The sequence below is a fragment of the Anas acuta genome, chromosome 4 (assembly GCF_963932015.1).
Source record: "Anas acuta chromosome 4, bAnaAcu1.1, whole genome shotgun sequence".
In the NCBI taxonomy this organism is placed as follows: domain Eukaryota; kingdom Metazoa; phylum Chordata; class Aves; order Anseriformes; family Anatidae; genus Anas; species Anas acuta.
Window position 1 is genome coordinate 27,557,548 of NC_088982.1, and position 16,571 is coordinate 27,574,118.

At 40.8% G+C, this 16,571-nt stretch overlaps 1 protein-coding gene across 1 annotated transcript in view; it reads right to left on the reverse strand.

Annotated features, from left to right (window-relative positions):
- The window catches only part of SCFD2 (sec1 family domain containing 2), a 189,727-nt gene that overhangs the window by 10,268 nt on the left and 162,888 nt on the right, over positions 1–16,571 (reverse strand). Inside the window, exons 6-7 of the mRNA XM_068680329.1 lie at positions 5,215–5,360; positions 1,194–1,328 (exon numbers count right to left, since the gene is read on the reverse strand). Coding sequence (XP_068536430.1) covers positions 1,194–1,328; positions 5,215–5,360 — 281 coding nt within the window. The remainder of the gene's footprint in view (positions 1–1,193; positions 1,329–5,214; positions 5,361–16,571) is intronic.

The following is a 16,571-nucleotide window of genomic DNA, read 5'->3' on the forward strand; positions in this document are numbered from 1 at the left end:
AAAAATCACTGGTGTGTGCACCACCTTGTTTAGTCTATTTGATGGTGGAACATCTGTTTCTTCTCCTATTTTTGGAGCAGCAGCATGATTTTTTTCAATACTGATACATGAAGAGAAACAACACTGGGTCACTATTTCTATAGCTATCCTCTTTTGTCTCAGGGCTTTATCATAAGCTCTGAAGAGCTGAGAATTTCCATTTAGTAACCCTGCTAAGTACACTTTGAAAATCCTTTTCAGCAGTAGGCACAAGTTTCTGAAAACAGGCACTGTATTTAGACCTATCTGATCTTGTCTTCAAGACTAGCTGGCCTTGTAATAACAGAAAAATTACATTACCTTCATAATGGGTTCTAGAATAGTACCATCACAAAAATAAAAATCACTTTTGTCACCTGTCTTTAGATGCATGAAAGGACTAGCAGGTATTTACACAATAGGAAAATGTTTTTTTTGTTTTTCTTTTCAATTATAGAATCACAGTCCAGCTGAGGTTGGAAACAATCTTTGTAGTTCATCAAATCCACCTCCCTGCACGAAGCAGGGCAAATCTCAACATTATATCATGTTGCTCAGGGCTTTGTACAGCCAATCAAGCTTCTAAAATCATAAAGATGGAGAATTCACAGCCTCTCCGGACTTTCTGACTTATCAGTCTTCCTCCCCACTGCAAGTTGAACCTTGTAAGGTTATAGAAAAAGCACTGAATACGGAGCTCCTTGGACAGCCTTCTTCCCCTGTGAGACCTGACTGTTTATTCTTACTTCTCTCCTATCTCAGTGCTGCCCATTGTCCATAACATTCCTTGATGAGATGCCTTGTGGAATTCCTTTTGGTAACCCACAGAGGTTATATGACCTGCCACTCGGTTATCAGATTGCTTGCTGATGTCTCTGAAGAGCTCCAAAAGCTATGTGAGGTAGGACATCCTGTTGTTGAAGCCCCATTGACTCCTCCCAGACTTATCATCCTTATTTAGGTGTCTAGTATCACTCTTAGGTGTCCAGTCTGCTCCATTCTTCAGGTGGTGGCACCCATTTATTCTGTACCCACAATGTGCTGCCTCAAGCTATTCCCAGCCCCTTTGTAGGGACTTAACTCAGAACAAAAGCAAACACATAAAGTCAGCTACAGCCATGTGATGCTATAACCTTGGGAAAATCGTACAGATGAGCTTGGGAAGCCTTATTTACCTTCATGAACATGCTGAATCCAGTTTTAAGGAGATCAGTGAGGCCTGATGACATATGCTCGATATCAACAGGATCAGGTCGATCAGGATTACAGATCTCCTCCACCACCTGTTTCAGCAGTGGTTTGTAAGAAGCCTGCGCAAAAAAAGAACAACACACTGTGAGTAAGGCTGTTTACACTTGGTGCAACTGCTCTTCTAAACCTTTTATTTCCATTAAAGGAATCAGAAATACTTATTCCAGAAAGGAAATCACTGACAGACATATAAAAAATGCAGAAGCAGCAATGGTGTTTGTAATGTTGACAACAAATGGTGTGCAGCAGCATAGCACCGAACTGAAAAGACAGGAAGACAGCCCAATATTTTCTCTGCCCTGTGTGTATCAGATGAGTAAGGAGAGGTAAGGAGTGAAGGCAGGCTTCTGGTTTCTCTAGGTGTTTTTTGGTGTAGTAGAAGAGGGGACACCAGCAGGGATGACGCTATTGCCCATCACACACCCAGAAGGTCTCATTTTCTTTGGAATGACTCTACAAACACATTAGTAGGGATGTTTAGGAAAGGTTGCTCACTGACAGCTCCTGCCTCCCCACAGGTGTCATGACATCATTGAAAAGGGCTGTGAAGAGCCAACCCACCTCTTTGTCCCTCGTGGAAGCACAGAACTAAGGAGTCCTACTAGTCCTTCAGCTTCTGCAGCCAGCTCACTCTACATAATACCTGCACCTGTCAAAAGCCTTGAGAAAAACAGGCCAAACCCCACTAATATCAGAGATGTTAATGACCAGGAAGAGCGGGGCATGTAAAGGCACTCAGGATTTGCATCCTGGAAGGCTCTTAAGGGCTTTTTAGCAAAGGGCCCAGCAGCTTTGTGTGGGGAGTCTGGATCTGACAACAGACCAATGAAGTAAGAAAAGAATGTATAATTAAGGAGGAGAGAAGAGGGTGATCACATCAGAACCGGGAGAGTTGAGAGCTATAAGGAGAGAATTTATTAAGTCATTTGAGTCAAGCAAAATGGCATTCAATATTAATGGGTGACGACACCCCAAATATCCACATGCCATGCCACAGACATATCCTGCACCATCCAGAAAAACTGGAGGTCAGTCACCCATCCTGTGTGGAGATGCACATCGAAAGGAGTGGGGTTTTCGGAGCCACCCAGACATTTACACATCAAGTGAGCTGGGACTCCCATTTCAGCTCAGACCAAACTGAGCACTGACCATGCAACGTTTCTGAGGGTCCACAGACCCACGCTTAAAATGGATTAGTAGTCTAGAAATTTCAGCATTCCTTTACCAAGGTCTGCACCATTCTGACACCTTGTAAAGCTTTCTAAGATAAGAATTTTAGGGACTTGGGAAAGATACTCTTTAATGAAAATTCAGCCTTACTCGGTTTGCAGATGGAGTTTTGTTTTGCTGCTTTTATAACCTTGCCAAAGCTGCAACGGAACCACAACAGTTTCAGGAAGCAAAACAGCCTTAGAAAATTAGCAGCTTTCAAATTAGTATGTTTGTTTTCCTTTGGGACTAGTCCAGGTATGCATCATCCCTGGATTTCTTAAGGGAATCAAGTGTAACGTCATTCATTTTGTAGAGAGGATATCTACAAGAGACATCGTGCAAGATAAACATAAAAATGGATGGAAAATAAAAAAGCAAGCCACTTGGTTATGCAACTTGAAAATAAATTTTCTGAAGTAATTTAAGAGATGCTTTTCATCCAACAGTCTGCAGTGAGAAACAAAGCTTATACTTTTTGAATATGATCCTGTCAACAAAGATTTATACAACTCATCTATTTCTTCCTCCAACACATGTGCATATTTTTTAATTGAGCCAACAAAGCAAATTACAGCAGACATTAGCTGCAGTATCCTTCAGTAGAACATGCCAAGTTTTGTGTCAAATCTAGTCATGCAATAAACAACTGTTTGAAAATATACATGCAGGCATGAAGTCCTATGTATAAAGATCTGTTTAGTATCTTCATAGATGAGGAACAGAAAGACATTACAAATAAAATACTTGGAACAAAGATCAAACCATAGTTAAACAGAGAGCCTTGCTGTACAAAATTAAAGGATAAATATTATCTGACTTCAGTCATAACTATGTACTGAAAAGGCAAGATGTTAAAAATGTGCTATGATTTTGCATGTCTGAAGTTTCAGCATCAAAACTTAGTCCCCTTCAAAATTATCTGATTTGGCTACACAGATACTAAATGCATCAAGGACACCTACCTTTTTAAAATTTCATAGTTTCAAGACTTTTCAAGATCTTTTCTGATTTGACATTTATCTATCAAAATGTTAAGTCTGGCTATGATGCACCTTAGACATGATTACAGGAAGAGGAAGGAAGGAAGGAAGGAAGGAGGGAAGGAAGGAAGGAAGGAAGGAAGGAAGGAAGGGAGGGAGGGAGGGAGGGAGGGAGGGAGGGAGGAAGGAAGGAAGGAAGGAAGGAAGGAAGGGAGGGAAAGAAAAGAAAGAGAGAAAGAAAGAGAGAAAGAGAGAAAGAGAGAAAGAGAAAGAGAAAGAGAGAGAAAGAGAGAGAAAGAGAGAGAAAGAGAGAGAAAGAGAGAAAGAGAGAAAGAAAAAAAGAAAGAAAGAAAGAAAGAAAGAAAGAAAGAAAGAAAGAAAGAAAGAAAGAAAGAAAGAAAGAAAGAAAAAGAAAGCGAAAGAGCAAAATAAATACTCTCCTCTTGTACAGTCTAAGAGGCTATCCACTTCCATGTATGCACAGAAAGCTGTTTTGAGACTTAATATATGGAGGCTTCCCAGCTCCTAACAGCTGAAGCACAAAAGCATCTGTAGGCTAAAGCCATTCCTGTAGTACTGTGCAGGGGTGGGACTGTGTATGGTCATGGCAAAGGCAGTACTTTCAGATGAGCCAAACTGCGGTGTAGAAAGGTATGGCAGAAAAAAAAAAAAAAAAAAAAAAAAAAAGTACTGCCTGCATATTTATGCTACTCTAAGACTCCTAAAGTGCCCTCAGCAGAGGTTTGGTCCAATTCAAGATGATTAAACCCACTATGTAGCCAGACTGGGGGCTGCAAGCTGTTAATGCACCTCTTGCTGTGTTCCAGCACTCAGCCCTAAGCAAACAACCTGGGTTGCATCCAAAGAACATACTGATGCTAATTACACTTCAGGAAACTTGTAGAGAACGTTTTCTTATCATCTGACTGCCTCCACACTGACCTGTATTAAATGCTTAACCGTTTTCCCCATTTCAGCCACCAGACTGGTCATAAGTGCCGGGAGACCTCAGGAACAGGTTTCCTCCACCTTAGCTTTCCAGTGACGTTTTGCAGTACTCCCGATTCCTCTTGTTATAAAGCAATGCTTAATTTGGAGCACGTCCCCTTGCTGGTCTGCAGCATACTTATGAGTTTGGAAGGACTTTTTTTCTGGCTTAACACTGGAATAAAGTTTTACAGTCTCTCTCTATGTTGCTGTATGTGCTTTCCACTGTAAAACTCTCAATTTTTAACTGAAAAAGTTAAGCACCTCAGGGGGTATGGGGAGAGATAAAACCACTGTAAATGAGTCCTGATGACCTACAGTAATATAGGAGGTCATGTGTTCACTTTTTATAAACAAAAGCTGCATTTTTCACCTATTCACAAATGGGACTGGGATTCACAAATCACAGATATGGGAGAGAAAATACACAAAAATATAGCTGCTGTTTGATGCAGGCATCCTGCTTGGATCAGTTCTGATGGGTCTTAGTCCTGCACCACTGTGACCTTGTCTTGCCTTTCACAAATTTCTTCATCAGACAATTCTTTATTGACGTGGCCATGGATATGCCTGAATTTGAATGAAGGACTCGAGGAAGCTCTCGATGGTGAAGTCAATTACAAAATCTCTACTTAAATATGCTCCACATGGGCAGAACCCATATGGGTTTAGAACATCAGCCAAGCTAGTGATGTTTGTGAAGCTGTAATGTTAACAGCATGCTAGAGAAACAACATAGACGCAGAAAAGAAGATCCACTTGCCTGGTGGGTGTTGCTGCCTGGGTTATGTATGGAATTAAACTGTTTCATGTGCATTCGAGCTCTTGAAATATCCCTGAGGGTCTTAAAGATCTTGTCCACTGCATCTGTGGCTTTCTGGGATGTCAGGTTCTGTGCCGAGTCACAGCCTAAAGTAATAAGGAAACAAGGAGCTGAGTGAGTGAGAAACTTTCAAGCATTTTGATAATAAGCAGTAGGAAAAGGCTAACTGGGAGGAAATTTTAAATTAATTTAACCTTGTTATATTCTAGAATCTCCGTGGCTTATTATAGAGCATGTCCACAGCATGTCATGCACATTTTTTGGGAAGAGCTAATAGTAAGCTAATCTGGATGACTGCTTTTCATATCTTAGCATTCTGTATGGCAAATATATTTTATAAACACCTGTATATACACACATACACACTTCTAGATAGGTCTAATAGATGGTGATTAGAGGCTGAGCTTTCATTTGTCCAAATATTATTCGTTGCCAGACTCCGAGTCAGACCCCCGCTGGTGCAGCACAACAAAAACAAGTGACTGCATGTCTGCAGGGCTGCGCCACGCCAGGATACTGCAGATTTATGCCACTGTATCCCTAAAAGCAACAAAGTGAACACGAACAGAGTCTCAGTGACTCCTGTGCTGTAATTGTAAGGCAGACTTTTGTGTTTTTTTTGGACAGGACTCTTGAAGTTTTTTTTTTTTTTATTTATTTACTTATTTATTTTATGAGTGCAAAATAACCTACAGAAACATTTTGTTGTTGTTATGCATGTGCAAGGCTTGCATGCTCTGATACTCTGACTAAAAACCTGGTTTTTCATTTTGCAGAGCAGCCTGCATGTTGCCTGTGAAAGCACTGAAAACAAAACCCCACTCAGCAGCTCATTACTTCATAAACTCTGTAAACTCCGTAAATTTATTCTGTAAATGCTGTCACATTAGCAATGCTCTTGAAATCAGAGGTTGCTCCTGCGAGCAATCTCGTGCCGGTTAATCTGTAGGCGAGTGGTGTCCAACAGCTGAAGAAAGTGAAACCGAGCACCTCCTAGGCTGACGAGCCCTAAAAATAAAGTCTGAGGTCATGAAACACGATTTATATTTATAACCAGCACAGGCCAAAAGTATTCAGAGAAGGTCTTGTATTGTCAACATGCTTTTCACCTACCCATGGGAAAACACGGGAATCAGAGGACAGGAAAATTACCGGTGGCTCCTGATTCAGAGGCAGGGCTGACTTAATAGTGCATGTTAATTTTGCAAATGAAAAACTAAAACGAAGAGCTGTATCTCACTGTTGCATAACTAGATTTTTCTTCTCTCCGGGAGACAAGCTTTCTCTGTCTTAGCCACATTAGAGATAAGCAGCTTCCAGTTAACTTTAGTTACATTTTCTTTGTTCTCTTTTCAATCCGTTTTCAGCAGAAGCCAGTGCTTTTGGCCAGCCCCCCTCTGGCATGTTTGCTTTTGCAAGTGAACGCAAGTCCCCCGCGTGGAGCAAGTTCAGGCAAGGTAAAAATCACATCAAGTTTGCTTTGCTTTGGACACTCTTCTTCTTTCTTATTAATAGTTTATCTTCTTTGGGCCATTTGAAAGCCTTTTGCTTTGCTCCACAGATATTTTTCTCATTACGAGAAATATTTGTTTCCCTCTCCTATTGGCATCACCTCTCTCTCTCCCTTTCTCTTTATTTTAACACGAGCATTTCTACCAAGAACTTTCCAACCAGCTTGTCATTCCCCATTCCTGGAACCAAAGGGCAGTTTCCAGTGGACACGGTCTTGCTTTTGTGTCTGGAAACCCCCAAGATGCTCCTACCCTTGCCTGGCCCAGTGCGTCCCGTTTTGTTACAGGGCCAACCTGCTCTTGAGCAATGTCTCAGCAAAGAGCAGCCTGCTCAAACCTCAATGCCAAAATGCTGTTTGGAGCTCAGGCTCTGCTGTACAGTTTGTGCAGACACACTCGGAGGTCCAGCAGGCTGAAGAGACACCGCAGCCTTCCCCTCTCATAGCAGGAAAGGAGGTCCCCCTCGCCCTTCTGCACACCTTTCCATGAGCCCTGCTGGAACTTAATTATCTTTGATTCCCTCTCTCCTTCTACTAAATATACCTGAAATTAGAAGATAGATTTACAAGTCAGTCACCATGATTTTCTTCTGTGCAAGCCTGATTTTCAAAGGACATAAAGTAAAAATATTTTCTTGGCTTTAACATTCACTTATTTTCAAATACAGACATTTATAAAGGCCTCATTTTATGGGCACCTGAAATTTCTTTAGCACAACTTGGTACATATTCTTACTGTTTAAAAATCAGAGGAAAAGATTCATGTTTATAATGCACCTTTGGCTTTCAGAAAGTGAGGAGCTGTCATTTTGTCCTTCTCTTCAGCCTAAAAGCTCATATTCTGCCAATCCAGCCAAGAACTAAATTTGCCACCAAGCAAAGTTATAAATATATATATGTATATATACACACACATAATCACATTCTAATTTCTGTGTTGCGATGTTATAAGGAAACCTAGCTGGTGCATACGTACCTGCTGAGCTAGCTTGATTAAAAAATGATTAATACAGCGAGGGGACTGGCTCTGCCCTGGTTTCTCCCCATCCTAAAGGACACCTACAGCTTGCCTTGGACACACGGCTGCAAATCCCCTCCTGTTGGCACCTCCCCTGTGTGTGCATATGGGGACTGGAGCACAACCCCGCGCCTCTGCCTGCTTAATGCTACTGAGAAACATGCTCCAGCAGTGAGGAGGTGGAATACATTAGCTGCTGCATAGCTCATGTGCTAATTAAACCAACTCTTCCTCTTACTGCTTTTATCACAGAAAGTTAAATGGCGTTGGGAGAGCATGAATGAATTTCTTTGAATCCCAAGCCCTGTTATATGTGGGAAAAAGCATTTACATGAAATGCTTGGACATGGCTTTCCTGCCAGGGTTAACGTAGCCCAGTTGTAGGAAAAAAACAAACACCTTTAGCCACTGTGGGGTTAAAGACTCTAAAGCATCCTGATGATAACACAAGAAGAAAACAAGCTGGTGCTATGGTACATGGGGCCTGATCTCACCAATATTGCCTCTGCTCTGCTGCCATCCACTTGTGCTGAACTTGAGGACGGTCACACCACACCCAGCAGCCAGCAGCCAGCAGGACGAGACTACCAGCCCTTATTTATGACCTTCTTTTCAACTTTTGCATGACCGCTGAAACAGCACAGCTGCTAGAACCAGAACCAATCTGTTTTCACAAGATGCTTGGAAAAAGGGGAAAGGAGTTGCTCTTCTCTACAATCTGTGGTGACACCAGAAACCGAACCAAACTCATTTTTCTACAGATTTCTGAAATTGGATGGAACAGAGTTTAGGAAGAGGACACAGACACTGTGACCCCATGAGATCCAAAATCCAAAATCTAGGCAAGCCCAAAGTTTGTTGCTTTACTCTGTTTTATACTGTAAGCTTGTCACTGGTATTAGCTTTGTCTTTCTCTAACTTGGTCTCTCTCTACAGCCCATTTACAAAAATAAACTGATATAAACCCTGTGAACCATGGAAGAGAGCTGGCAGAGTAACTAAGCCATTTTAGCAGCACATACTGAGGCATGTCCTAAAACAGAAAATCGATTCTTTGAAGAAGATAAAATCCAGCATCAGGATTGCATTATGCCAGCTATTTTCTAGATATGTAGAATTAATTTGCTGTCAGTGAAAGAAAGAGAAAGAACAGAGATAAAGGGTTCCTTGAGGGTCAGAATTCAAAATGTATCACTGATATTAAACTAATGAAAATCTTCAATTTTTAGACTTTAAATGCTAGTATAATAACAGGGCCCTTCTTCTTCTAGCAGATAAATCTAAAGCCATATATGCATATACTCACAGCCATATGTTTAATAATAATTCTGATATATGCACACATTAAGATCATTATGAAAAAATTGGTGCAAATGCAAATAGTTAAACAAACCATGGTTGTTTTTTACAATGGGAAAAAAAGAAGTATAACAACACAAACTAGGATGACATTTGTGTGGTTCTCCTCTCACCCTTCTTCCTCATGGATTCTGCAATGCATTTGAATCTTTATTCTTAATTCTGGGTCTCAGTGGGAAGCTAGTAACTGAGCATCACACTGGAGGACACAGAAAGATGATCCAGAACACGAGGATGCTGCTATTTCCCACTAGCAACACCAGAAGAATGTGAAAAATCAGAATTTCAGTTTGTGCAATTAAAAAAGAGAGGTGTTTTCAACTTCCCTCAAGATAAGAGCATCCAGAGGGGACACAGCAGTGCCCGTGACAGCCTCCCTACAGCACATGGCATGTCTCCATCCTTGGCATCTCCCAGAGTGTGCACAATGAATTAAAATCCCAAGAAAACAGGCACTTAAAGAAATAATTAAAATTATAAATATTTTTTAAAAAGGTCCATTTTCTGGAGGCAGAGCTCTAGGAAAGCCATGTGTTGCTGCTGCTGGCACAGAGGGGCAGGAGCACATCAGCAGGGAAGGGATGGCAGCAGCATGGTTAGATATGGAGCAGCATGTTCTTGAGGCTGAATGTGGTACAGCTCTGGCCAACAGCAGCTAGCCCCAGTTTGGTCCATCTTTGGCAGAGCACAGAGGTTTCAAAGCTAGATATAGCTTGGGCTAAGAGCTGCCAGCATGGATGGAGAGCCTGTTGGCCTCAAGTCTTGGATGCTGTGCTTGAAACTGCTCTTTGGCTTGGAAGGTGAGCACACCACGCATTCCTGCTGATGCATGCTTAAAGGTCATGAGAATCACTGAGTGCTTCACTGAACCTTAACCTCTGAAGCTGCACTCATAAAAACCTGGCTGCTTACCTCCGTCATCAAGTATGGATTTAGGATCTACCTTCAGAGTCTTTTTTTTTTTTATTTTATTTTTAATTTTGGCCTCAATATCTGTCACTTGGACATTTCTGTTTTATAGGAGTATTTTATTGCCTCCTTCTTGCCAAAATTCAATAGCACAACATGTAATACCAACTTTAATGAAATACTGCAAACTTGGTACTGGAGGCTCTCATGTTACATGAAATTAAACCTGTCAATTCTGTGAACAATTAAACAGAAAAACTACAGTGCTTACTAGAATAAATTACATAAATTAATTGCAGAAGGAATTTAAGTTAAGCTCAGATGTGCTTTTTGAAGGAAATTAATGCAAGAAATTCATTAGGGAACTATTCAGTTGCTCCCTCAAGTAGTCTGCATCTTAATTAAAACACCACACATGTTAATAAAGCTCCAGTAAATGCTCTGTAAGTCTATTAAGGTCTGCCACTAATGTTCATGGAAGAACTTAGGAAAACTCCAGGTTATATAAAATGATATAAAACTTTATGAAAATACCACCCTAGAACCTACACAGTCAAATCTCCTCAGTCTTGTGCAAGCTTACTCTCCTTTTGTCTTCATATTTTAAAAGTTTTCTTATTTCTGTTCATTAAAATGAATCACACTGTTAAAACAACAACAAAGCAAAATGTGTCTTTTAGTGTTTTTGTTTGATTTTTCTATCTTCTTTAGCTTTCACAATGGAAGAAAATACCAATGTTGGTGGTTTTTTTTTGCTTTCACAGACAAATTGGATTCTGTGTTCCTCATCTGCCAAGGCAGGCTTGCAGAAATGATTGGAAAACATTTCCTTCAGAAAATTACCACCCTACCTAAATTTTTTAAAAAATGCATCAAACTGTTTCAACGTGTGGGCCTAGGAATGATGGTAATGGAGAAATGTCCAAAAGATGTTTTCTTTCCCAATTTAAGATCTGAGCCAAATTGGAACTCACTGAGCTTAAACTGGTGAAAACAGCTTTACAATAACATAACTGCGTAGAGGTGTAGGCTCAATTAAAGTGAATAGCTGTAATCTATTTATCAACCACTGAAGAAAAACAATACTTTTAACTGGAAGACAAAACCAACGACATTTTAATGTTAGGTATCATTATCTGTTCAAAAAGGCCTTTTTACCCAATTTACTTTACAACAGGTAAAAATCCATCTGAAAACTGACAAGGATAATAGGTGGTTAACTGCATTAAATGGCAGATTGGAATTTTATTGTTTTCTCCTTTATTCAAATTAGCAGAATTAATGCATATCCCTTAAATACCTTTTGTTTGAAATTTGTAACTATGCACAGAGTAATATCATTGTGTCTCCAAAATAAAAGACATTGCTTACCTTTAAAATTTAAACTAGATTTTAGAAGGATTCATTGTTAGCCAAAACACTCTAAGGTTGTTTTCCAGGAGAGAGCGTGAAAAGGCTGAAAGCTTTTCTGTGTCAGTTCTGTGTTAATCTATGCTGTTATGACAGCTTTGATGCTAACAGTAGGTAAAAATACGCTGTAACAAGTTTACAGAGTTCATGATAGGAAGAAATGAAGCTGTCACATAAACAAAAATATCATGGATCTCCAGTTTTTGTAATATTTGAAATTCAAGCGTAAAATCTATCAGATGACACGCCGGTCTTGATAGACTTTATGTACTGTTCAGCTAACGCTGCACTACCCAACTGGAAGAGAAATGAAAGAAAGAGTAAAAGCCTTATTCCGTGTAACTATGTCAGAACAAAAAACGCTTAACAATAAGCTCTCCCAAGTGATGAAGTTAATTTACGACATTGGAAGTCATAGCTTCACCGTAACTTTAGAAGAAACCTTTACTGTTTGAGGTGCACCATGCTCACTTCTGACATCCTGGTCACAGAAAGCGTCCAGGTGTGCCTTCACCCAGCCTTCACCAGCATCCCAGCTCCAAGAGAAATAGAAGTCCTACTATGCACTGTCACTAAATCATTTATTTCTGAAAAAGCACGCAACGTGACAGTAACCAAAAGTACCACCCATCAGTGGACATTTCCTGGTAACTCTTCTGTTAATTTTTGATTCAGATTTCCATGAAGCATCTTACAGGGCTGCCTTTGTTGAAGTGCATTTCACTGACACTGGCAATGCTATATATATATATATATTCATGGCATACACTAATGACACAATAGGAGAGTGTTCCCATCCTGTGGCTGAGTTTCAAACAAGATTTAGAAAGTTTATGGCCACGAACTGTAGGTGGAGGATCCTGTAGACACCACAGAGCAGCACAGGCAGAGGCTCAGCTGCTTTCTGAGCCACTGACTTGATTTAGGAAGCTGCAGGCCTAGGGCAGGGCAGGCTGACAAGCAGAGCCACAATGATTACTTACTGTGGTCTGCAGGGCAGAAACCAATCAGGAGAAAAGTCAAGGGTATATCCTTCAGCGACTGTAGGCCTTATGAGGGGGAAGGAAGGGTTTCCCTTTTTTTCAACTATCAAGCACTTGACAGCACATTAGAGAGAACAGTTTTCCGTGTGGCAGACTGTGCAATGCCTTCTCTGGTACCCCCAGAAGCAGTGCAAGGAGGTGACATGCTCTGTCCCCCCAGCTGCAACCCCTGCCATGGGCAGGGACACCTCCCACCAGCCCGGGCTGCCCAAGGCCCCATCCAGCCTGGCCTTGAGCACTGACAGGGATGGGGCGATGCTGGAAGCACCACTGATACTCTAGAGCACAGCTATTCACAGCCCACCTCTTTCTCACAACGTCTAGGGTTGTTTTTTTTCCTTCTTTCATACAGAAGCATCACAGCTTAGTCAAAAATGCAAGGCGCACACGCGTTTCAGTGTATTGACAGCCTCTGCTTGTGTTACCACATCGATTGTGTGGCACCTCGTGCGTACACAGACACGCTGGAGACAAAAACCTGTCTCTGGTGAATCACTGTATTGATCTGCTGAACAAATGACCTGATGCAATGATATTGTTTTCTGGATCTTCCCTGGCAGAATACACGGAGAAAAACCGCTGCCATTTTTCCCACCAGCTGTCTGTTTGAAAGGCACAACATCGCACACGTGGACTTGGAACGCTTGAATCAATTTCCGAAGTTATGAATCACAAACAACTTGCTTCTGCTATAAAAGCAAGCTGAATTGTCTGTCACCGTAGCAGAATTTGATATTAAAAAGCTTTGTGTCTCGGTAAAAAGCTAGATGATAGCTTAGCCTCCAGCATAGGTGACTATGTGATTTGGAATGAGCACTGTGGCTCTGATAAGATTAGGAAAAACATACTTTGCAGAGGCGTTTGCTCTTCATGAATTTCATGGAAATATCTGTGCAAAAACAGTAATCCATTTGGTGTCAGAAATAAAGCAGGAGAGGCCTTTGCAAATTTCTCTCTTCGGCTTTTGTTTAAATGGTTGTTTATATTTTTCACCACCCACCGTAAAATTATTACAAATGAAGTCATCACTGGAGCACTGTCTCAAAGGATAATTCTTCTTCTTTTGGGAATGTTTCCCATCTTGGTAACAATAACATCCTATAAAAAGTACCTTTATGGAAGATTTTTCCCTTTATGAAAGCAGATAACACTGACTCATCTAAATGGTTTAGAAGTCTTCCTGTGTTCATCTGCTCTTATAATGCACTGAAACTGGGAGCTGCACTTTGCAGAGATCAGAAGAACACAGACCAGTCCGAACATCTAGCAATCTGTGGGTAAACAAGGAACGACAACCAAGGAAAAAAGCATGTGCAGAAAGAACAACAATAAAGCATAAGGAATTCAAGCTATACAGATAGCACTGCATACATTATCCCACTTTATGTTAATTTTTAAATGGAAATTATTGTTATACAAGAGCCATATTGACTGCATAAAGGATAGTCTGAGTAAAAAGCAAAATAAAAGAAGTGAGGCTGTGGAAAGGATCTGAAAAAGAAGAGAAGAAACCCTGCTATGGGAAGATGGACCAGTGTGGCACCATGGGTTTCCCAAGTATGAACAACTGCATCATGTACCAAGCTGCCCCTTCCCCTTGCTGCACCCATGCTGCTAAGACAGAGCAAAACCAAAAAATTACACAAGGGATGCTCATTTTTATTCCTTTCCTTCTGTCAACTCAAAAGCACACTGTCATGCAGATTGCAAGTATCAGTTAATGAAGAAAATGATCAGCAGTACGTGCTGCAAGCACATGTGCAGAGGGAGGAAATATCCTGGAGTATTAAGCAGAATAAACCCATATTCTTAAAACAGCTAATAATTCATAATATGTGCAATAGATAAAAAAGATGCTGACAGAAGCCTCAGTTTAGCAGAAAATGTAAACACACATTCAACTTAAAAGGTGTGATGGGATGAAGTTAGGCCAGTGCTTAAGTGCTCTGTTGAACTAGGGTTCAACTATCTGGTTTAGATTCAGGAATAATTGTGCTATTTTACTTACGAAACAACTGAGCAGCCTGTGAAGCTGGTCTATAAATGTTCCATTTTCTCTTAGCGCTTAAGAATCAACATTTTTTGTCCTTAAAACAAATAGGACATTTTGTATGCTTGGTGGAAACACAGATTTGAACACAGTCTTGAAGAAACAACAAATGATAGAAAATGTGTGGGATCTCTATAGTCATTTCTATTTAGTATAAATTGACAATGTTTCCAGGAAAAAGAAATAATGAAAAACACTCATAATATTGTCATCAAATTTCAACACCTGCTTATTTATTGTTGCCAAAAGAATAAAGCGTAGCATGATTTATGCTTCAAGCATACAGCAGAAGCATAGGGATTTTTTTTCATTAAATTGTGCCTGCCTAAGAATGAATGAGGACATGCAATTTCAATATTAACTGGATTTTTTTGTGTGTGTGCTTTTCTTTTTTAGGAAACAAAGAGCTTACTAAATGCAATCAACCAATCAAGTCTGAAGGACTGACAACAGCAATTAAGCAATGAGGTTGATCTGTAACCACACAATCCTCTTGGCTACCATGGGACTATGCAAGCAGAGCTGAGAGGCGCCTCCGCTCGAGACCACCAGGTTATGGGTAATAACTGTCTTTTGCAAGTTGTCTGTACACTGGCAATCATATAACTGTGATAGAAATATTTGTAAGAATATATCTAATATGCTTTCAATATGATCAGTAGGCATAGACACACTTTCACATGTATGCACCACATGTAGCGAAGCCAGTGGAGAGGAGGAATTGGAAATAGAAAATCAGGAAATAAACTTCATTTTTCCTAAGCACTACACCACAGTTTAGTTTTGCTCCTTGCGCCCTTTCCCACAAGTAGCCATGACCTTTTCTTATGGAGAATCCTATTGCTGGATGCACTGAGCACGAGCTGAAACATACGGAGAGTGAGGTATCCCTGGGTTTGACTTTCAGGTGTACAAATACTACCAGCTGCCTCCTACTACATCATTATTTAGTAAAGACAGGCATTTAAGTCAAATTATGTCATAACAAATCAGACATTCACAGTTCAGAACAGCAATCTCTTTCTAACACACTTCTGTGTACTCCTGAGACGCCTATCATAACCACCTTTCATTTCAGAAAGGTAAAATATTTACTAATTTTGGTCCTGAAGTCCTTGTCTCAGCTCATGACAGCTGATCTCAATGAATAATTTCTGCATAAAGAATGCTGAAAAATCACATCTTCAGCTTTTCCTCCCATATTCAAATTCAGCATTGAACCTGATCGAACCTTTCACTGTGTTATGCTGCCTCACTCACTACTAAGTATAACTAATTGGGACTGCATCCATCATGGTTTGTTGAATTTTGCCTGGATGGATCTTTCTTGCATAAAACTGACCAGAGAAGGCAGGAAGCCTCACACCTCCATGCAGGCCTTGAAACCACACCGTGCTGTATGCTGCCTTCTCTAAGTAGGCACCTGGGCCTCTGGCATGGATCAGCAGGAGAAGGTACATATATGACCCCAACAAATACCCGGAGAGCAGCTGCATGGTTCCAGTGAGCAGACTGGCCATAAAAACACCAACACCTGAGCTTCAGGCCACAGCTACCTCCCCTGCTCCTGACGTGGTCAGCCCACAAACTGCAGGGTACCAGGAGGATGACAAAACAGAGGACAGCAGAGGAGATACTGATTCAAACAACCCTCTGGCCACCTCCTGGGCACTGCAATTCATTTTAGTAAATTTATTTATTAGCAGGATTCTGCCTCTTCATCCCTGTTTTGGATCATGGAAGTGGTCCTAGTTATTGAATGTCCCCATCTGCTCTGGTGGAATGCCGTGTTGAAACCCTTCTCCACCAAGATTCAGCCCATACCACAAGAAAACACACATGTTTATGGGCTTTCTGTTCCTCAGTGTTAACAGAAAACCATCAATTTTTAGAAAGCTCTTGCTATACCACAAGTGTTTGGAAATAGAGTCATGCACTGCCTGCACTCTGCCGGCCGCTTGGTGAACACGGGGGCACTTCTGTGGTGGAAATGCCGGG